Source organism: Toxorhynchites rutilus, chromosome 2 (assembly GCF_029784135.1).
Source record: "Toxorhynchites rutilus septentrionalis strain SRP chromosome 2, ASM2978413v1, whole genome shotgun sequence".
NCBI classification, from domain to species: domain Eukaryota; kingdom Metazoa; phylum Arthropoda; class Insecta; order Diptera; family Culicidae; genus Toxorhynchites; species Toxorhynchites rutilus.
This window is the reverse complement of record NC_073745.1, coordinates 271782139-271805377: the sequence shown is the minus strand read 5'-3', so window position 1 is coordinate 271805377 and position 23239 is coordinate 271782139. Positions and strand designations below refer to the sequence as shown.

General features: G+C 40.1%; 1 protein-coding gene and 1 long non-coding RNA gene across 2 annotated transcripts in view; both read left to right on the top strand.

The window, feature by feature from the left end:
• Positions 1 to 23239, top strand: part of LOC129767596 (uncharacterized) — a 55687-nt gene that overhangs the window by 27570 nt on the left and 4878 nt on the right. Inside the window, exon 3 of the mRNA XM_055768638.1 lies at positions 14918 to 18507. Within this exon, the coding sequence (XP_055624613.1) occupies positions 14918 to 18507 (3590 nt within the window). The remainder of the gene's footprint in view (positions 1 to 14917; positions 18508 to 23239) is intronic.
• Positions 9179 to 10932, top strand: LOC129767597 (uncharacterized). The gene is made up of 3 exons (XR_008741545.1): positions 9179 to 9805; positions 9864 to 10045; positions 10109 to 10932. It is a non-coding gene; the product is annotated as an uncharacterized LOC129767597 (long non-coding RNA).

Below are 23239 nucleotides of genomic sequence, written 5' to 3'. Positions count from 1 at the left end.
TATTGTAATATTTAGTCGAACACGAATTTGGAAAGGAAAAAAGATAACTATTATCGCCATTTCTCCTGATGGTAAATAGAATCATTTCAATACAGCATGCGGAGCGACGAGAAAACAATGTTCTGAAATTATCGAATAGCACCGGTATGATTAAGACCACATACATTAACGGGTAATTGAAACAAGAAACGACCCAGAATTGCATATTTCAGTGGTTTTCAGTACTTTTGATAACAATATTTTGAGAGAAAACCCGTTAACTGTGTATCGATAGAACAGGACTACGCTTACGCCTAAATGGCTACTGTGTTATAGATAAAAAATGTGTAGCGATAAGATAGAAATACTCTTACGTTAGCGGCATGGCTTGCATTTTCGCCTTTATAAAAGAAAAAGTGTGAAATGTACCGAATTTACTATTTGTTGACCTCCATTGTTAACACCCTGTAACTCACAACTGAATGCAATGAACAAAAAACAGCAAAAGACTGAAGCCTGAGATTGTATGATCCATGCTACGCGAGATATCCAGAAACCAGCTACCGAGAAAATAATGGATAACTTTTTCCCCAACCTAATATTTTCAAATATCTTTCGTAACCCACAACCCTTCATGAATGTTAAGATTTGTTCATTATTTGGGTTTACAGATCATTGTTTGAAATGAGGAGTAATTTGATATGAAAATTACCAAATGAGACTCGAGCCAGGGTACTCTGAAACATTAATAGCATTCCAATCATCGCTTCTATTCATACATCCAATATCCAGTAAAACCTATTTTAACATTCGCAATATTTTTGATTTTATCCTAATGTTTGAAAGCATCAAACGCGCATGTAATGCTTCCGTGAAATTCTGATATACTGCTAATGTACAACGGGGCAAGTTGTTTCAACTTTTTTTTTCGAGGTTCAACTTGAATGTTATCTTAGAAAAATCACGAAATAACTTATTTTTTATCCATTTGCAGCATATACAAACTATGACAGGTGACTGTCGATAAAAAAATAGAGATTCACACTGGATGTTCCGAAAAAAATCAATTTTATAAAGTTCTAGTTCTCTTTTGCATTGTTTCAACTTGCCCCGCAGAACGGAGTAAGTTGAAGCACTGAAGCATCATGAATGTGCATTTTTGCTTCTCGAGCTATCTATAATTGATTTGAACACTAAACTGAAGGAATAACATATAAACTATTTGAAAAAATTGGTTTTGGTACACGCGAGATGTGCGAGAGGAGTCTGATACACACGAATGGACACTTCATGATATCCAAAGCAATAAAAATAAAAGCAAATAAAATCTTGTTATTGTTCTTGGAAAAAGTAGAAAGCCATTCTGATTTTTTTTCCAAATTCATGGTTCTCATTCTCACTACAACTATTATCTCGAAAAATCTTCTATTATGACGTAGGGATACGTCAAACCGTCTTTCGGGAACGTATTGGGGGGAAAATTAAATAATTAAAAATCGGTCTCGTCACGAAAAATTGTCTAATCTTTATTGCTTATTGCTTATTTATCATTGGATTTACAAGATTTTTAACTAATCGATTCGGACACTTCCAAGTAATCTATATTTTAATATGGAATTGATTATAATAATTATTAAATATAAAAATATAAAAAATATAAAAGTTTGTTTCATTAGCATGAAAACTTAAATAAATAATACTCAAGTATCAAATTACTCATATATGGGATGATTTTTATACATACTCTTGCATTCGATTTTTGTTCACTAATCCAGTACGTGTATATTTTGTGTAACAAAATTTTCCTTACGGAGCAATTTCACTTATAGGGCATGGTATTCGTTCTCTAGCCCTTGTAAATCCCCATCGTAGAAACCTAGATAAGATTCCAAGTTTCTGGAATTTAACATTACAGCAGCCTTGAGGTTTAAATAATTAATCTAATTCAATCTGTACCAAACAGAATCTGTACCAAAACAATCGAAAAAATCTGTAATTCAAATAAATTTGTGCATGTGGCAACACTTCATATGTCCAGCTTGTGTATTGTTCTCGCAAGGGCAAGAATGAATCAAGAATCGACCATCTTCAACAAAACCTATCAAACCATTCGCCCTTTTCAGGGCCACCACAACATTCTACTAAAGAGTTAACATTCTAGAATAATATTCGAAGTGATAAACAAGCGAATAAAAATAAAATAATTTCGGCGTCCTACGTCACCAAGGTGTTTGGGTCCTGAAGACTATCCCCTATACTTTTTTTCCACAATTTACTACCACAAAGAACCCCAAACGTGAACAATTTATTATTTCTATTTAATTATGAGCGACGCCAAATTTGATTAAACATCGATAGCTATCATTATGTCACGCTGTGTTTCCGCGCGACCGCTGATCATCTCTGCTCCGGTATTTCTGGGTAAGGTTACGCATCACCCAGACCAGATAATCTCCCGCCATGCTTGTTTAGCGTGCTAACGACCATTTAACTGTTTACGGGTTTTTATTTCTGGTTTTTGGATGCAAATGAGACACCACTCTCGTTTCTCTACGCATCTCCGCCCTGTTGTCGGTGGTGCTGGAGGATGCTCAAGCTCTCAGGTGCATCGCCGAGATAGAGAAGATGAAAACAAAACAAACTTGGACCATCACTCGGATTGTAGAGAGAAACACAGGTGTCGTTGATTCGGAGCCAGTTAGAGCGCCTAATGTGAGCAGTTTATTGACTTATCCAAAAGATTCACGCTGGTCGCTGGAATATGTTGTGTGCTCAAAGTAATGTTGCGGTACACATTAAACCGTAAACAGTGAAGTTGTAGGCAGCGGACTTGTCATGACTTCTTTGCACCACATTCAACACACAAGAATATGATGATAATGAGGCACATAATCGAATCGCGTCCCTTCTGTTGTTTTGGAGGTCGATTTCACATTTTCAGAACGCCCATAGAAAGCTCTAGTGTCATCATTGAATCTCGGCATGCCTGAACAGGTGGAACGCCGACGGAATTTCCGAGGCCGGTGCCTACCGAAAGAGGGGGAGAGACAGTCAGAAACATTCAAATTTCGAAAGCAAACGTGTTTGAAATGTTAACCGGCTTTGCTTGTTTGCTTGCCGACTACCAGTACGAATCGAAAGCAGTGAAGGAGAAGAAATCGCGACGCAAAGAAATTATAAACTGGTAAACGGATAATGACCCGGTGCGTTCGATCGCAAAGGCTTCCCATGAAATATATTGCGGTGTGCAATAAAAAAGGCGTTAACTGCAGGGTAGAAGATTCGACAAAAGAACTATGAAGACAGTATCGAGTCAAGTTCAAGGCGCTGGATTTTCTAGTACAATACTCGAGAATCTATGCCACTGACAATCGTATTGGTTCACAAATCCGTTAACTAAAAATAACGTTTGTGGTTTTTCTTCACAGAAAAAGAGTCTTTGTTTTGCGCAACTTTCATTGGTTTGTCGCCATCATTCCCATTAGTAAACCCCGTTCGCTTCGCCATAAACCACTCTTTCTGTTGGACCAAAGACACATCTTCTGGCCTTGCAGTCTTTCTCCTTCGCTGCGACTCCGAAAGACTGGAATCTTGCCAAACGGGATACAAAATTTGCACACCAGCAATATAAACAAGTCAGCGGAGGGCCCATAAAATAAAGTATCATTCATTTGGCACAGGAATAATGTGGCGTGGAAAGTCTATGGTTCATACAAATTTTTGCTTCTCTGTTGTGTGGGTTTGTCCAACTTTCCGTGGAGATTCTTCGTGATGCACTTTCTATATGCATTTTACGGTGCTGATAAATCGCCATGGCGTGGACATTTATTTAACGGTTAATGCGATTAAAAAACAGACGTCGGCTTTAATCGAATTTAATTTACTCTCAAATCACAACTTCTCTTTCAAGGCAAAATGTCACATAAGAAAATCTTTGTTGCACAGCAGCGCTTGGGATACAATTCAGCCACTTCATGCTGGTCTGCGTCATCATTAAATATAATTTGACCGAATCTCGGCTCTTTGTAACCCTAATTGTCAGCTAAGTGAAGAAAACATGTTCACCAGCATAACAAGTTCCATTTGCTCTCCCCTCCATCTTCGCACGCAGCATCTCCAGAACCGGCATTATTACAGTTCTAGAGCAACATGTCAAAAGGGCCTATCTTCTTTGATCGATTCTCTTCATCTACATTCTCTTTCATTAATAACTCAGCGGTAAAAGCATTTCCTGATGTGTTCTACGATAAGGAGTGTGAAAGGGAACCTCGTTTATCAAACTATATGGTAAAACTAGAGCAAAATCAGTCTGAAAGGCCGTGGATATCGAAAGAGAAAGTCGATGAAGAGAAACGATCAAAGAAGATAGACCCTTTTGACATGTTGCTCTAGAGTTCTTCCTTCCCTCCGCGTCGTTTATTCGCGGCCGCAGCAACGACATCTGTTGACTAGTGGAGGAAGTAGAATTTATAACATATCTCCGCGGTGCGCATTTCTTCACGTTCGCTAAATAAAAACGCGCAACAACAGGTAGTTTCGGATGCCTGCGGTGGTTGTTTACCACCATAAGTGGTAATTATCGCTTTAGCGAGTGTGCTTGCTTGCGGTCGAACTTATTAGCAGCTCAGTTTGTGGTTTTTGCGGCCGAGAATCACGGTATTGCTCTGCCGAAAGGTCCAGCAATCCTCAAAAACGCACATGGTGGCTGGTGGGTAGGAAGAGAAAATATGGAAATTATAATGTGTTTGTTCAATCGATGTGTAGGTTTACATCACCATTCCATTCATCACTCAATGGTCTGATTTATTGGAAATGAAGCGAACGCAACTGGAGCACCAACATTACTTGATGATGCAACTCGTACTGATGATGCCCACACCATCGTCAACCTTCACCAAATTCATTCGACGAGAAATTGGTACACCGAAAGTAACCTCGTGTAATGATAGGTACCCAAAATTGACTCCGGGATTCGATCGATGAGTAGGAGTTCGAAGCTAACAAAACATCTGTGTGGTTGTTCTTGGCATCGGTTGGCAATTGCGTTGCACTCGAAACGACCATTCGATCGGATTGCCTTAATATGAATAAGTTGAAGTGCAAATTAAGATTGCGGAGGAAATCGAGGCTAGCAATGTTGAAGCAGCGCGTTCCGAGCTGCCAGTATTGGCAGCTGTGAAAACGTTTAACGTGGTTTATTGGCGTAAATTATTGGAATCAAATTATCGTTTAAACGGCACATCATCTGTGCATGATAAAAGCATCCAAACGTGTGAAATTATGTTCTAATTACGAGAGCTTTTATCACGTATAAGTGGGTATAACATTATTTCTGATTAAATGTACGCCGGAAGCGGTACATTTTTCATGAAGATAAATGGACAAAACATCCGCAAATTATCAATCGGAAACAGGTGTTTAACGAAAACGCTTTTCATTAGGAATTGGCTAATAGAGTAGCTAACGATAATACCGCCAGCGAAAATGTTGGATAAACTTGTCAAACCATCTCTACCGCTTCTGTTCACAATTTGCACAAGTTCTGTCACAACATTTTATTCCTCATTTATAGAATGGTTATTTGAATTATGTGATCCCCTTGGTTTATATAAGGTTGGGGAAGAAGAAATCTACTATTCTTACGTGAACTTCAATCCGATTCATGCAAAGTATGCTTTATTCTGTTCGATAACATGCAACTCTGGAGATAATTAAGTATTTCTTTACATTAACCCTTGGCATAGATTGGGACAGTTGATTTTCTCAAACTTTCCTTGTGGACCAAAATCATTCAGGGGATAACGGGAACAGGTCCCGGACTTTAAGATGACTGAATAAAAACCTCCCTACAAAGCTCCCGGAGATTCTGGTGAACCACTATGTTATCAGTTACCTGATTTGCGATTTCGGTTTTATCAAACTGTAAAATATAGTTTTTTTTCTATTGTCCTAAGACCTAAGATTTAAGCAAGCATAGGCAATAATTTATAACTCTATTGTGACACCAACTCAGCATCGCTAATATCAAATAGCAGCATTGTAACAGGGTGTCGACAACCTGAAAAAAACTATGAAAATCAGCGAATAACTGGGAATTCAAACAATGTCAGGGAAAATCAGGGAAAATCAGGGAACATCAGGGAATTTTGTCACCAATCAGGAAAAAATGCAATTCAGCCGATTAAAATTTTGATTATTGAAGCAATTAGAAAGGTAATGAGAGCAAAACAATTGTATTCGACTAATTTGACTCTGTATGTTGTTTGAGCTTGATCTTTGGCGCTATTTTCGCTACTTTGGCAGATATGTTCGATAAAATCATTAAGTTGTCATTAAGGCAGAAAGGTTCGATAAAATCATTAAGTTGTCTAGCATTCTTTCCCGACTGTTAACTGAAGCGAAAGTATGGAGTTTTGGTAATTTTCACCGTTTTTTCACTGCTTTCTATGCTACAGAAATTAACACTATTATCTGGTCGGTGTTAAGTCAGACCGGATCATCAGAATTTTTTTATGATTTCGAGAAAAACGAACGTGAAGTACGATTGATTCAGTTACACACAACTGACAGTTAGAAAATCATCGCGGTACATTTTTTCATCGAGCCTACACCTACTCGCTGGCTGAAGCGAGACTAGAAATAGATTAGCAAATGATGTTTTTATACTCGCGGGGCCTAGCTAATATTTTCTTTCTGCATTGCATTGCGTTTTGTATATATTGTGGAAAAGCACTACAAATGGAACATCATTCTGCAATGCAGCAAATTTCTTTGGTTAGGGTGATATACTACGATTGTACGGATACATTCAAATTGTGCCTCGCTGCTTAGTTGCTCGTTTTGGGTGGGAACAATTTAATGATCACAGATTTGACCATTCAGAACGTCGGATTTCTGCTTAGACAATGCTTGAAATTTTTCAATTATCCAATGGTTGTATCAAAAAAAAATCCTTTATTCAATTGTGATGCATACAAATGTTTCCAGTAGATTACTGCAAACATCTATGTGATCTATCAAGGAAAGGTCGAGTTATAAGCATTTGAAATCTTGCATGATTTCGTTACATGCTCAATTTTTAGATTTTCCTTTTATACCTTATACTTTCCTGTTAAACTTCGTGCTACGTCTTAAATTTCATAAAATCCATATGATTGAATTCAAAAATCTTCGATGGTTTTTGCTATGCTCCGACACAGGTTGGAGCATAACAACTTGCGAACTCGTTATTCAATGATTGGAATATGCAGTCACAAATTTATTTATTTTTCCACAATTAAATATAAGGTACTGGCATTTCATGTTTAGCTCGTTCATACTGAAGTGTTCTTTTCTATCGTCATTATCGGAAACGAATTGAAACATTAATTTATTCGAGCAGTATATTTTCAAATGAAAGTTTCGTTATTGTATTCGCAACGTTCTCACTGAACCAAATGTAAACGGTGAGACCCAAGCTATTTTTTGGTGAGTTGAGACGGATGAAAGCAATTTTGAGCAATTTCAATCGTCATTTATTTGGCTACAGAAATTTCAACGAATCACTAATAAGAAAAAATAGAATGGGGGGGGATGTCCAAGACACGAACGCGTTGTCAACGTAGGACTATGAATCTGTTGCTGGCGAGAACGATCATCACAGAAATGGCAAACGTTTGGCAAGTTTGGTCAGGGCAGGCAAGTGTATGTTAGCGCCTTTCGGATCATCTACTACGAATTACTGATAGAGAAAATCGTCAATCCGCGATGGTGAACGTATAGTGCCAACATTCATGCTTCTGAGCCATATTACATTCTATTAGTTTAGCAATCTCGAAAATAGTTTTGAATTATTAAAAATTGAAATGTTTCTTTCTTGATGTTGTGTAATCATTTTAAACGCGTAATTCTGACCATGATAGATTCAACCATTTTTCTAGAAATATAGTACTAAAACTAATGATTATCAGAAATATTTTTTTGTTCAAGATTGTTCCATTACTTGCAAAATAATGAAATTATCAATAACCTAGCATACATATTGTATAAAAAAACAGTAAATTTTAATTCATTATTTTTTATTTTCAAAGTGTGTTAAATTAACTTGAAAATATATTATCATTATCTCTTCCCAAAAGCAGAGCAGTAAACGCAAAGTTTGATGCCGACTCGCACCAGACTTTAGAGTTATGTTAAGTTGGGAAAGATATCCACCAAAACTATAAAAAATTTTGCTTCTACGATGGTCGTTAAAAAAATAAGTTTCAGTGCCTCAGAAATCGCGGAAAAATAAAGTTAGGACAAAAAGCAAGGCACGAGTTTTTCTGTTCCGAGCGTGAAGTGCGTCCAACTTTTTGAAGTACGATGTAACTGTGTCACGAATTTCTTCAGTGTTATCGGCCAACTCGGATTGCGTCACATCAGCGATTTGGGACCGGTTGGTTCCTTATCCTCGTTAGATGAGGACTTTGCCTACATTACACTGGCCTCAGAATTAATTTCATTAAAAAAAAATTAATAATCCAAATTACGCTCCGGTGGCGTTAATACTTACGTATTTTTAATTTTCCTCGTTCTGTTTGTGATAATAAATTTCAACATAATACTTTTGTGTCATTCTAGCTAATCTCGATTGTACTTTACTTTTATGTCTACATAATTCTTGGAAGCTGGTTGGAACAGTGAAGTCAGTTGGATCAATTGTCGTCATGTTGATGATCAAAGAATCATTGAAATGAAACCGTTTTAGAACTTGTTTGCAGAGTGCAATGTAAAAACTTATCGAATCGGTCTTCAATTAAGCTACGGCGTTGTCTGAAATTTTACATATGAACAAATATTCATTGATCAACATTTCAGTCGCGGCACCTTTATAAACATTATTCAAACTAACATAATTTTCCGGTTAGAACTGTACGTTTCGTTAAGTTGTAATTCAGGAAAAATAACAGAAAAAATCTCCTGTTAGCTTCGGACTTTCGCTTTGAAATAATCTGTTGTTCACCATGCTTGAAGCAAAAGACGAGAAAATAAAATAAATAATCGTAGTTCTTATCTACTTTAATAATCAAAATAAATTTGGAGTGGTTCATAACGTTTCGATACACATTTGACAACACTTTCCAATGAAATTCATCGCATGGCTGACGATTTTAACTATTCAAGGGTTTCAACTATAAGAAAGTTTTAATTTCAGAAAACTTACTGGTTCCTAACGGATTATAGCAGAGAAAGAAGTAAATACCCTTATACAGCTGCTCGATTCACCCAGGCATATGTCTATATGCATAGATCGCACACAGGGTCAAACTATGGCAAACACATTCTAGTGTAAACAAGTCTGGGCATAATAGAGTATAATTTAGGGGAGTAACACACTTAAAGTGTCGAAAAAATAGAAAAGCTGGATAAAACTGTAGAAATTTGAAATTGCTGGAGATTTTTTGCCTAGGCTGTTTTGCTTACATGCTTCAAAAAACTGCCAATGAGGAAAAACTGGAAGGTTGGCAACTCAAGTCAACCGCAAGCGATCGGTTACGTATTACTAAGGCCATCTACACACTAGGCAACCTAAGTTGGAAAGCAACTTAACGAATCTGTCAAAAAAGTTGAGAACATGTGTAATCAAATGGGAGCATACACACTAGGCAACTGGCAACTTTGGTCGGACCAACTTTTTCGATTCAACTCAGCATGTCGAGTCGCGCGCGATTTGTGTCGGCAACCTTTTCGTTCAATTGCTGTTGACGTTTTGATTTCTGCGTTCATTGAATTTCAATATCTGTCAGTGGTGATGCAAAACAGTGTTTACAATATTGGCGCATCTGTTTCTATGAACGAACGAGATGTAAGTATTTTGCTACTTTGGTTTAGTTTATATATAATATATATTCGTTTGACGTTAGGAAATGCCATCAATATGCAAGTTCTCTTGATATACCGTCCGGGAAGAGTGCTGAATTGGTCAAGGATGCGTATAATATTGGAGATTGAGCAAGAAGCACAGAATCCGCTGGATGTGTTTTTTCCAAGTTAACAGCAATTGTTGTTGTCTGTTGTTATCAGCGAGCCGAAATAAGTATGTTAGGTAAATATGTCACCTTTAGCTTGATGCCGTCGGTTATAATAATGATTCAACAAATACCAACAGATAGCCTAAGATTGGATAATTCTGGTCAGATTTCCCGGGAAACCGTTATCATCCCTGATTCTCGATTGTACCATGTGCGAAGGTGCGGTCTGCGAATATGTGACCCCTGGGAGAATTTTTCATATTTAGCGTTAGTGTATACATAAATCATTGTTTAGAAGAATTGTTGAAAATTTTTCTGTTTTCCTTATATAATTCTATTCGGCTGTATTCTTATTTCAATGATTTTTTTATGTTTGTAAATATTGTTTGCTGGTTTGTGGTATTACTCCAACGAAAAATAAATATATACATCCATTTTTTAGAAATATTTAGAATTTAGAAAAAAAGCAGAACCCAAAAGAAATTCTGAAATCTATTGTACACACGAAGGAATATCAACACAACGGTACATTTTTTAAATAAAAATGGTATTATTGTTTGATATATGAGATGAAACACCTTCGAAAAAAGTACATCCAGGAATGCCAGATAAGCAGATTTTTTTTCTGCTATAGTGTAAATTGTATTTCAAATGTGCCCTTTTGATTCTATTGTAGTTTTAAGAAGCCGCGTATGCATTCAATTTGATTCGATGATTTGTGAAATTAAGTTTTTATTTATTTTTTCTTTGCCTGGTGTCAAGAAAAATCCCAAGTAAAGTAGTTTTTTTCAAACCAATTTTTCATAATTTGCTCTCCGTATGATTTTTTCGGCAGTTAAATAAATGGCATCTCTGCCAGCGATTAGGCAGTTTATGATGACGGATAAAAACTTAACGAATTCATCGCGTTCGAGTTGTCTCAATGTGCAGAGCTGAGTTGGCGATGCGATTGACATCGCCAACATAGATCGGGTTGCTGTTGCCTAATGTGTAGACGGCCTAACATAGCTGAAAAGAAAAATTGTCAAAACATTGAACTCCTGGTCCTGTCAGGCTAACACTATTTTTTTTTTCCAAAACATATATTTTTATCAAGGCTCATATGGCGTTAGCCTCACGCGGCCGGGAGTCCAATACTTTGACAATTTTTCTTATTATCTATGTTAGTAATATGTAACCGATTACTCGCGGTTGGCTCGAGGTTAGTATTACAAGTGTTTTCGTAATTGTTGTTGTCTCCAATGCTACGTACGTGTGCCCGACACGGGATACTTCCTATTGGGATGCAGCTGACCATTAATCAGCAACGCCCCCCTAGTCTGTAACCCATATCTAGCGTAGTGCATCTTTCTCGACTCGAGGAATCCAGCATAGAATGGTCACTAGCCGGCGCAATCATCAGTTCGTGTAGAGTTGTCATGAGCGGTACAACCTTTGGCTCTTGTTGAATGATCAGTGGACTGCACAACATTTGGCCCGTGTATCTGTAAAGAGTGTGTGTATGTATTGCCGCGACTAAGTAAAAGTTTATCGATCGGAGAGGAGGGATATGAAACGGGGACACAACGAAGGAAACATCATTAAACGTTGACATCGGCGTTTCTGAGGAACAGGTATAGATGAAGCAGAAGATCAGGATCACGGCTACCTAAGATATCCCGGACGGGGATATCCGATTGTCTGCCTTGTGCTCTCAGTGCTCTAGAGAGCTGAGAGCGAGCAGCATGGAACCGGATACACGACCAGACAACATGCTCTATGTCGTGGTAGCCATCGCCACAATCACAAAGATTGTTTGCTGCAAGCCCAATGCGATAGAGATGCGGTTGTAGTGATTGGACATTAGCCAAGATATCACGCGAATGAAATCACGACCTTAACCATATACCATAACCTAACACCATATGAGCCGATTTTTTACGTGATTTTCCTGAAATTACGCGATTTGGCACTGCCTACCGTCGCTTCGTTGCGAAGAGAAAGAGAAGAAAAGAAATTCTGCGAGAGCGGTTGTGACGAGCGCGCGCCGGTGATGGGGCTATCTCTTTTTACTCTTAAAATTACACTATTTTTTCTACGCGATTTGTTCGAAATTACGCGATTTTTTTGCCCGCACGCATCAGTTGCGTAAAAAAAGAATTCTGTGTATTGCAATATCTTCCATTCTTTCCACTCTTGTCGAGCTGTGTGTAGGGTAGATGGGGGCAATATGGTCCCCCTGAGAACGAAACGTCCTAAATCATGTATGAACATTTATAAATTATGCTACATGTTAAAACCTCACGATTTGAAACCTTATTGATCGATCGACATTGTATGAAAATGCTTTAGAAAAGTTTCATGATGAAAATTTACACTTTTAAAAATGTATTCCATTTCTGCGATCTAGAGCACTACGGGGCAAAATGGGCCACCATGCGGGGCAATATGACCATGTTGGTTGATTCAATCATTTAAGCATGTTTTCGCTAGGAAATAATTGTTACGTTATTTCCTAGCGAAAACATGCTTAAATGATCATATAACGAAAGTTTATTCTATTCACGTATATTTCATTGGATTTCATTCAGTTTGGATGTACAAAAAGTAACAATGTGATCAAAGTGATTGGACTGCAATTTTACGTTACTCAAAGCAGGAACAGAGAATATTTGTGCAGTTATGTACCCACGAGTGGCATCGATGGCATTGGTTCCATCCATCGCCGTCCGTAGAGGAAATGAATTGTGCCCCACAATAGCAACATAGAGTGCCCTGTGGAAGATTCTATGATCGTTATTCCGTGTTCAGCACTCAGCGCTCAGTTGAAGTTATAGCGCTTTTGTGCCTTTTCCCCCGCATTGTTAGAATTTTGGAATTTCTGGTCTGTATCTGTTGAATAAAGACAATAATTTTTAGTTTAATTCGTTCTCCTATTGATGAAAATAGTTACTGGAATCACTGATGTCTCATCCTCGTTGAATTGCCTTACTGGTGGAATGTCGTATTTCTGCTGTACGTCCTCCAGTAAATCGTAGAATTTCCCGACTGCAACGCGATTGAATCCTTGTGCCCTGGTGGCGGAGATTGCTTTTGGTGTCCAAAGCGAGAGTTGTGGGTGGCGCTCTCCAAAACCAGCCAACTAATCCATTCCGGCTAATTGCTTTTGGCTATTGAAAGGGTGAGAAATGCCATCTTTCGGCCAAATCGTGCGCCAGCTTCCGGATTCCTTTCGCCGTAACACTGTAGAACCGTTGTTCCATAGAGAGAATATAATCTACAAGTTAAGAGAACTCCCGTCGTTAAAACATTACCAAATGATCCGAGTTTCTGGAGCAGCAAAGGATCTGCGCAACGTAAATAACGTTTGAGTATTTCTCGCGGGACACAATGCACTAAGGCTGCCGCGTTCAAGCTGGTCTGTGACCACTTTTTACGTTCGGATGTTCTGGTATAATTCCGCACCATGATTCCACATCTAGTTATTTCCAACTATGTTTACAAATTTTGACAGCAGTATTTACAGGTTATGTTATGGAAATACCTGGTCATAATGCCCCAAGCAGCTATACTCATTCCGTCCCGTACGTTTACGCTCAATGAAAATAAACTGTTCTTTTACATGAAACGGCAAAGCAGCGCAATAAATCAGTGGAAATGTTCAGAAATAATACCAGTACGAATTGATATAAAGAGCAGAGTAATAAATTTTAGTATGAAGCGTACAGAGCTTATTTCGGTGACTGATTTTTTATATGGTTTTCGTGATTATCAGTTAGTGTGAGATTTCCTTCAATATCTTTATAAAACAGTTGAATTTAAATACGTTTTCACAGAGATACTTAAGTAGAGTATTTCTAACACAATTGTTTGAAAATAAGTGTCATTGGTTCAATGACAAGCCCAAAAGAAGGGTGGCCCATTTCGCCCCGCCTGGGGTCATATTGCCCCTATCTACCCTATATGTGTTATAGCAGCATGGGTGTTGAAAACGGGTGGAAATGAACGCAATAGTTGCCGGTATTGTCGATACGGGTAGGTAAGCGCACAAATGAGCAGAACAAATGTTTGGGAAAACGGGAATGTTTCAAAATTATTATTGAGGAGCCGATCTGGCGTAGTGGTAACATCCATGCCTCTCACGCTAAAGGTCACGAGTTCAATTCTCACTCCCGACATTCTTCCAAAAATGGAAGTAAAAGTGACGAACCAGCCAAATGAGTTGAAAGTCACTATAATACAGACAAAAAAAAAAAAATTATTATTGGAAATCAGGGAACGCAATGTATACCATTTCAAACAAATCTCAATCTCATTCCAAATTGTTTGGTATGTAAATCGTCAGAATTCATTGGTAGCTTTAATGTTTTTAAATTATTGAAGTTATTAATGTTAAAGTTATTTCATAAAAACGTGACCTGTTTTCTGATTTCCTGCTACGTCAAAAAACAACTCATTTTCAACTGATTTCTGGCAACCCTAACGAGAGCCCCACGCTCTTCCACGTTTCTTAGCGCTAACGCGCGAAAATGGAAAATGTGTGTAGGAAAAGCCAGAAATGTGAGGGCGACTCTTGATTTGCCCGTTTTTGTTTGAGGTCGATTGAAAGCAGTCTAACGTTTTTTTTCTCTTCTGCCGTTTCTTTCCCAATCTGCCAAGATCTGCCTTTTACGGTTCCAGTACACTATGTGCAACTACACAGTGAAGTTGGTGTAGTTGGCACGCGCTCGCTCCACAACCTCACGTTGCGGTCTGGAGCCATTATTGGGCAAAACGATTTCAACAACCCTTTTCGGGAGTGATGCTAACGCTTGAGTGCGTGAACACGCGCGGGATGTGATATTACAAATTTGGATTGATTACCCTCCTCTGTGGGTAGTGGTGGGTCAAATTACATCTTGTAGAATCTATGTTCTGGCAGCCAAATCATTCATATGGTTTCATCTTCCCCTTCTATTTACTTACAGAGATCGGTAACCACAATAACAACAACAAAAACAGCAGCAGCAACTATAACGACGGTGGGAGCGGTACTTGTGATGTGGATTCGAAACAGCGGAAGCACGAGAATGAGCCGGAAGATCCACTTGAAGTGCTAGCAAAATCATTGGCGCTGGTGGAAGTAAATGAGCCGCTGACCACAGCACAGCAGAAACGAAAACAGCTCGTCCAGAATGAACACACAGATGAACTAGATTTTGGCTTTCTGGAGTTGGTGAAACTGCGGCGCGATCGAAACAATAATAGTACCGAAAGCCGAGTCATGATGATGGTGGCCAAGTATGAGCTGGGGAAGGGCGGTGGCAAGAGGATTCCCATAGACGAGACTGAAACGAGTGATTTCGATACGGCGAGTGTGAGCAGTGTGAGCAGCCTGGGGAGTGCTAGAAGTAGTTCCGCGTTCAGTGAGGTTAGCCGGGACGTAGTGAGCGTGGAGAATTTGGGCAGAAACGAGCCGGAAGTGGTGGTTGGAACGGGGGAAAGTCACAAGGTGACGGCGGGAGGTGCTACTATTACGATTAATATTATCAATAAGACTACCGAACAACATTGTGATACGCGACCGCTGAAAACGGGTCCCGAAATGAAGGCTGTGCACGTGCAAGTTCCGGAATGTACGTCGGAGGACGAGGAGGAGCAATCTCAGGCGCCATCGCCTCGAATAGAAGAAGCGTCCACCGAGTGTGAGGAGGAGGAGGAGGAGGAGGAAGGTTCTGATCATGATTTTATGAAAGATTCTAGAATCACTGAAATATACAGTGATCAATCTTTGCTCGATAAATTTATAACCGCTGAGAGTGAAGACTACTTAGATTGCAATAATTATTCGAAATCTCCAGCTTCCTGTTACGATAATTGTTCCGAAGATGAAGATGCTAAATATAATCACGAAACAAAAAGGGACCGCAAAAGTCCAGAGGTCTTTAGACGTGAGTTTGTCGATGACGAAGACGAACCAATGATCAATATCATTCAAGAAATGACGCAAGATATGCAGGTTACTTCAACAGTTATTCTGAATAAGGCCAAAATAAAACAGCACCGTAAAGTTCGAGAGACGGAGAAGAAACAGAAGCACAAAAGCGAGCAGAAACTGAAGCAGAAATTAGAGAATTCCCATATCAGTCGACAGAAGATAATTGATGATAATTTCTGTAATGAGATACTCGATTCGACCATTCATTTCGACAAGCTGTATGGAATCAATCGCAGGACGGCAGCCCCGGCCCCAACCGAAGTTTTGAGCGATTCTGCCCTGCAGCCTTCATCCGCTGATGCTGATGAATCGTTCGATTCCACAGTGTCTTTCGGCAAGCTGGAAGGCACACCGCGATATTCGGGGAGACCCGTTGGCAAATTGATGGCAAAGCGACTGAAGAAACTCGACCGACATGATCAATGCAAATCGGAAGGCTTTTCGGATTCTTCCACATCGAATTACACCAATGGGCCCAAGAAACCTCCGCGTACGTTTGCCACTTCCCGGAAGAGCTCGAAAGCCAAGGTTGGATGGGTCGGGGATGTTCAGCCGAGCTCGGACAAGAGTTCGGGCAAGTCCGCCACGGAAAAACCTTCCTGTCCCAAGCTAGAAGATTTGGATTCTGATCAGGATTTGATTGGGTGGAAGTTCGAGGAAAAGAAGCGTTCCCACGATATCGGATGGGTCGCTCCGAAGGAGAAGATTAATGATTCTGCTATACCACCCCACATTTACAGCATGTTACACTATTCGGATGACGAAACTCGGAAACGGTTGATTAAGACTTCTCACTCGCGAGCAGCACCTCAATCTACTGCTTGCTGTCATCGCAAAGAAAATCCTTTGGGGCCAAAACTAGACATAGACACTGTAGATTATGCCCCCGAAACTCCTCGACGCAAGAGTTCTTCGAATTCCGATTTTGAACGATTTGTAGCCAATTCGAAAATAAAAAGTACCCCCTACAAGAAATTACCGCAAGCAGGAAAACGAACCGAACTGTTTCTGGATTCCGAGCGAGGCGAAAGGAATCGTCGAAGTCCCGATCGTAGACGCAGTACGATGGTGGATTTCCTGGAAAATGAAAGAACAACCGAATCGAAACATTTTTTAGACGATGGCAGGCGCAGTGACCACGAGCCGGACCCGGAAGAGTCTATGCTCTGTAAAAAATGCAACGACAAAGCTAGCAAAAAATCCTTCCGCAAGGCGGCGGTCCGTCGAACCAAGTCATTCTTTGAGGCATCCAAGAAGAAGATTAATTTACAAAATTATAAGGAAAAAGAGCAGCGTTATCAGCAGACTCCGAAGAAGAAAGAGATGGACTCGAATCTTGACTCGGAGAATTCAACCAAGAAACAGCTCCACAAACATCTGGGCTACACGCCGGATCGTTTGCGATGTGGATCGTGCCCCAAAAAATCCGATATGGTGCGAAACAATCTCACCCAGGCAAAATCAGCTCCTGCCCGTTGCGAGCACGGTTATCGGCCCGATCTTCCAGCGCGCACTGTGCTTAATTTTTCCGGCACAGATATGGCATCCGAGGATGATACAAGCAAGATCAAGAACAAGCAGAAACTCAACGATTCCAAGTTTCTGAAAACACTTAAGAATCTCAAGATTTCTCCGAAGAAGCTGTTCAAAGCTAACGAAAACTCAAAGCAAAGTCCGCTGGCACCCTCTCCGCGAGAACACGGCGATTTTCAATCGTACGATGATTTGAACCTGGATAACGTTGCCCGAATGGGAGACTTTCTGAACAACGTCCGGCAGGTGGTAGAAACCGAACTGAATAACTCCCGGGAACGCATCCTGGACGACGCTTGTCTGAATAGATACCGAAAGTTCACAGCAAACTCCCCGCAACGGAATCGTCACGTGTCCACTAGCAGCGAATATTTGGATCGCCCCGATCTGCAACGACGGATTCAGGTTGCCGCCGATTTACACCACGAGCCCATATATCAGGAAATTTCACCCAAAAACAACAAAACCATTGTAAACGAATTTATCAGTGGCGAATCCTGCGGTCGGCGCTACATGATGGTAGACAATGATCCTAACCTGCTGTACGCGGTGGTTAACAAAACATCTAAGCCACTGATCAAAAATAAATCTCATAATGAGAAGCAGCTGAACGCCGAACCATCGAGTCCTCAAACACCTTCAGACACAAGTAATAAACCCCGTCGTTCCTTATTCACTAAAGACACTAGCAGCGAAGCTGCTGCTGGTGATCCACGTAACTCAAACCCCGTGGATGAAGACAATGATATCTCGGTTTTGCAGGACGTGGAGGAGGCACCCGCTTTGGAGGAACATCGGGACGGGGCGGTGCACGAGGAGGTTGTTCTAAGAAAGCGAATGGGAAACGTTGGTAGTGGTCTGAAGAAAGGTGAAACAGCACTGCGAAATTCGGTGGGATATGGGGCATTTAGTAGCAATATTCAAAGGAGCAATAGCGGCACAATGGAACGGGGAGTGTATACTTGTGAGGAACAGCTGCTGGAATCGGCTGTGGCAGCAGAAATGGTTGGGAGAGCACCACTGGGTTGCATTGATACAGATGATGAGGTAAGTTCAATAATAACGTTAATATAACATTTATTTGATTGTTATTTGTACAAAGGATTGATTTCTTCTTCTTTTTGGCTTTAAGAGGCTTTAAACTTCGTAGTTCATTCGCTTCTAGAAAAAATCGACTTCTGTATCTAGTTACATTTACTATTATTTAGGGATGCGTTGGTTATTTGTACACTGATAGCAATTCGCAACTTACATCCCCCAGATTAAGCTTTTGAAGATTTTTAAAAACAAATGTTGATTAAACAACAAAAATTTGAAAGAAACTAAAACAATGAAAATTCAGTTATTTTTTAATAATTCTCCCATCCATATTTCTCTGTTTTTCATCAACCACTTCCAAACCCCACTGCCACTTGCCTTTCATCTTTATCGCCAGAAATTTTCAATGGTGCAGAATGATTAGATGATTGTGGATTCGCAACAAACGCTGTAAAACTGCTGTCGACCTCAATCAAGCTTTGTTAATTTTCATCAACAGAAAGTTTCTGATCTACCTTCATGGGTGATTCTTCCGCTAGGAACACACGTAATTCGGAAGTATATGTCTTCTGCTTCCTTGCTGAATTAGTATAATCACGAACGATAACTCTATTTCTAACCACTCAATTATGTTTCTGACTATCCTGCTTTAATTCCAGACCGGCTGGGAACAAAGGCTCATTAAATCCAAAAACATTCTAATATTCCTACCTAGCATCATCATGGCTGACGAAAATCAGGAGGAATAATGAGCAGCCTTTCTCAAGAAATTAGCTACCAAACCATTCACACCTTGGTTTCCCGCGACTTCAAAATTAATGATTTGATTGATTATACCAGTTCTTCAGCTGCACCATGGAAGGATGTGGAAGAATGACCGAACTTGTCAAGTTTGAGCATTCGCTACTAAAAACTTACGAATCTTTGAAGATACAAACTGTGCACAATTGTCGCTATCAATTTTATGAAATACTAGCTGACCCGGAGAATTTCATCCCGCCCAAAATTATTTATTTGATATAAATTCTTTCGAACATCCACGTTTTCCTATGAAGCGAATGGTCGTGGGTTCAATCGCAGAACTCTCCATTCATTGATCTTTACAATTTCCATTTGGTTCGTTACTATTTCCATTTACTATAAATTTCATATTACTTCTAACTTCCAAAACTCACCACTTTAATATAAATTTATTTTCAGACATAATCGCTCAAGATTCTTGTTTCACTTGCAAATAACACGATTACACGGAATACATGTTTGATACAGAAAAGTAAATTTTCATTCATAATTTTTATTTTCCACCTGAGAATCGTTTTCGTTTCTCACTAACGGAACACGAGGCTTAATTTCGCAAACGCGAAATCCAAATGGACTAACAACAATGTCATTGTTATTTTATTTTTTTTAGCATGAGAATTATTTTTTTCGAACTTTTAAAGTTTTTCAAACATTTCTTATTTTTTTTCTCACTATGACATTGATCAACGGGCAGAAACAAATACAACAAAATAAAAACGGCTCAAATCGGACCATTCATTCTTCGGATTTTGCGCTTAGCAACATATTTGGCATTCCATTTTTATTTATATAGATTCCAAATCGCGCTCTGCATTCTACCAACTTCTCAGTCATAAATCTGGCATTGCAAATTTTTATTTGGCAAAACTTCTACCCATTGAGAGAGGGCGGTGGATGTCACGATATCAGCTTTGCCTTTGGCGGCGAAGACACGAATACAATTTTGGGGCATACTTGCATACTTTTACTCTTATTTATTCCCAAATGTAACCTATAGATTTGCTGTAGATAATTACATCTCAACGGCGGGGAAAACACCAATCGATATTCCCGCATATTTACACATCACCCAAGGACAATTCCTAGACAAAACTCCTATATGGAGCAACTAACCACAACTAATCGTCCTCCTGTGATTTTTTTTTACAACTTTCTTCACATTCACCATTTCTCCTCTATCGTTATACATGTTATACCCAATTTTCGGACCTCTTTTAGAAGACCTAGTTCTCAGTGAGATTGTTGGTAAATACTTTTTAACTCAACGATTCCAAAATCAATCCAGAACATTCTGAATAAGGTTTCAGCTACTCTTCAGTGCAATACCTTCTTGTACCGGGGTCTTCATCGACTGACAAGTGATCTTCGAATTAAGCAGAAGAGAATGATTCGGGATTAGCGATTCTTCCACTGATTTTTGGTATTAAAATCAATTGATTGAAATTGAGCATCGGTTCTGCTCCAGTCAATAACGTATGAAATGACTCTTCGTTCAACTGTCTAAAGGGTGTGTCACATCAAATTGCATCACGGAAAAAACACTGTAGAAATTTAATTTTTAGGAATTATATCTTCAGCTTTCGCTTATATTCAGATAAGAGTGTATAGATCACGTTGGCCATGCTTCACTGTCAATTTTTCGTAAATTTGGAAAAATGTCGTCGAACGAAAAAGAGCGTCGTGAATTAATCCTGTGCACTCATTTCGAGAATCCGGAGTTGTCACATCGGGACATCGGTAAGATGCTGGGAATCGTCCAATCCACGGTCAGCAGAGTACTAAAACGATACTTCGAGAACCTAACCATCGACCGGAAGGTGAAGAACGGCAAAAATGGATGCTCCGTCAGTGAAAAAGATCACAAGCGCGTAGTTAAGCAGTTTAGACGTGATCCGAGAAGTTCGGTCCGGGATGTCGCCAATAAGCTGAATTTGTCATGTTCATTCGTCCAGCGGACCAAGCAGCGGGAGGGCCTGCGTACATACAAGGTTCAGAAGGCGCCTAACCGCGACGAAAGGCAAAACATGGTGGGGAAGACGCGAGCCCGGAAGCTGTACACCGAAATGCTGACGAAGCCGCATTGCCTGGTAATGGACGACGAAACCTACGTCAAAGCGGACTTTCGTCAGCTGCCGGGCCTGTTGTTCTTCTCCGCAGAGGACAAATTCAGCGTTCCGGAGGAGATTCGCAAGCAGAAACTATCCAAGTTTGCCAAAAAGTACATGGTGTGGCAAGCGAACTGCTCTTGCGGAAAGCGGAGCGCCCCCTTCGTGATGACCGGCACGGTAAACGGGCAGGTTTACCTTAAGGAGTGCCTACAGAAGCGCTTACTACCACTATTGAAGCAGCACGAGGGACCGACCATCTTCTGGCCGGATCTCGCTTCGTGCCACTATTCAAAGGACGTGTTGGAGTGGTACGAAGCCAACGGGGTCACCTTCGTGCCAAAGGAAATGAACCCGCCCAACGCGCCGGAGCTTCGCCCAATAGAGAAATATTGGGCGATTATGAAGCAGGCCCTCCGGAAGAACCCAAAAGTTGTCAAATCGGAGGCGGACTTCAAGAGAAAATGGATTTCTGTTTAAAAAAAACTACAACCTGACGTTGTACAGAACCTTATGGACGGTGTAAAGAGGAAGGTGCGAGCATACGGGCTTGGACTCGAAGTATGAATAAAAAGAAAATGCTAAAAGTTGTTTAATAGTTTTTATTTTACTGTCTAAAATTTTCAAAAGGATCGGTCTACTGGGCGAATTTCTACAGCGTTTTTTCCGTGATGCAATTTGATGTGACACACCCTTTAGCCTCTGGAACATAACAGATCGACTGAAAAGTTTATAAGGTAACACAGTAAAACTATTTTGTTTTTGCAAAATTCAACTTTATTATTCAACATAATTGGCTTCGAGGGCGATACAGTGATTATAGCGATCTTGCAGCTTTTCGATACCATTTTTATAGTACTCTTTCGGTTTTTTTTTCCAAAATAGGCCTCAGTTTCGGTAATCACTTCATCATCGGTCTTAAATTTCTTGCCAGCGGGAATTTCTTTAGGTCTGCGAACAAAAAATAGTCGCTGGGGGCCAGATCTGGAGAATACGTTGGATGCGGAAGCAATTCGAAGCCCAATTCATGCAATTTTGCCATTGTTTTAATTGATTTTTGATTTTTCCATTTTTTACACAATAACAAAAGTTGCTTCACTCTCAATTATGGAACTCACGAACCAATCGACCTATTGTTGTCAAATTTTGACACGTATCCATTGAATGATGGTGCTTTGTGATAGTCAGGTAGATTTTTGCAAGAGGCTCCATCTAGAGGTCAACCTTAGAACTTTTCAGCCGAACTGTTAATTCATGGCTGATTTAACTGCACGAATCATCCGTTTCCAGCCACCTCTATGGTGAATGAGACAGGTGAACAGTGCCACCCACATTTTCACGCAGCTCCTTCCTATATGGTTCCCGGAATAAATCGCCACAGAAAACGACTGCAACAGAAACCACCGCTTATAAAATGTGTAGTAGGCTATAAATATTGTGGCGCGGTATTGTATTTCAAAACAAGAATTAACCGGGCAAACGTATCGCCCCAGGCAAACGTAACGCCCCGGGCAGACGTATACCGTCCGACGCTCGCTAGAGCTCGGTCGGACATTGCTAAAGGATCGTATCCTATGTTTCAAACTAACCGGGCAATCAGTGGATCCCAGGTTTGCGTGCGAGACACCGCCGCTTCCGACGGCGGGTCGGCGGTGGACTCGGATTGCGTCATCTTGGCGGCATGGGCCGCCTCGATTCCTTATCCTCGCCAAATGGGGACTTCGTCCCCATTACATTGTCCTCAGAATAAATTTCGAAAAACGAGAACAAGAGAATAAATTTATAATAGAAATGTGAGGCACATGATGTTTTTCCCGCGCCAAATATTTCTAGCC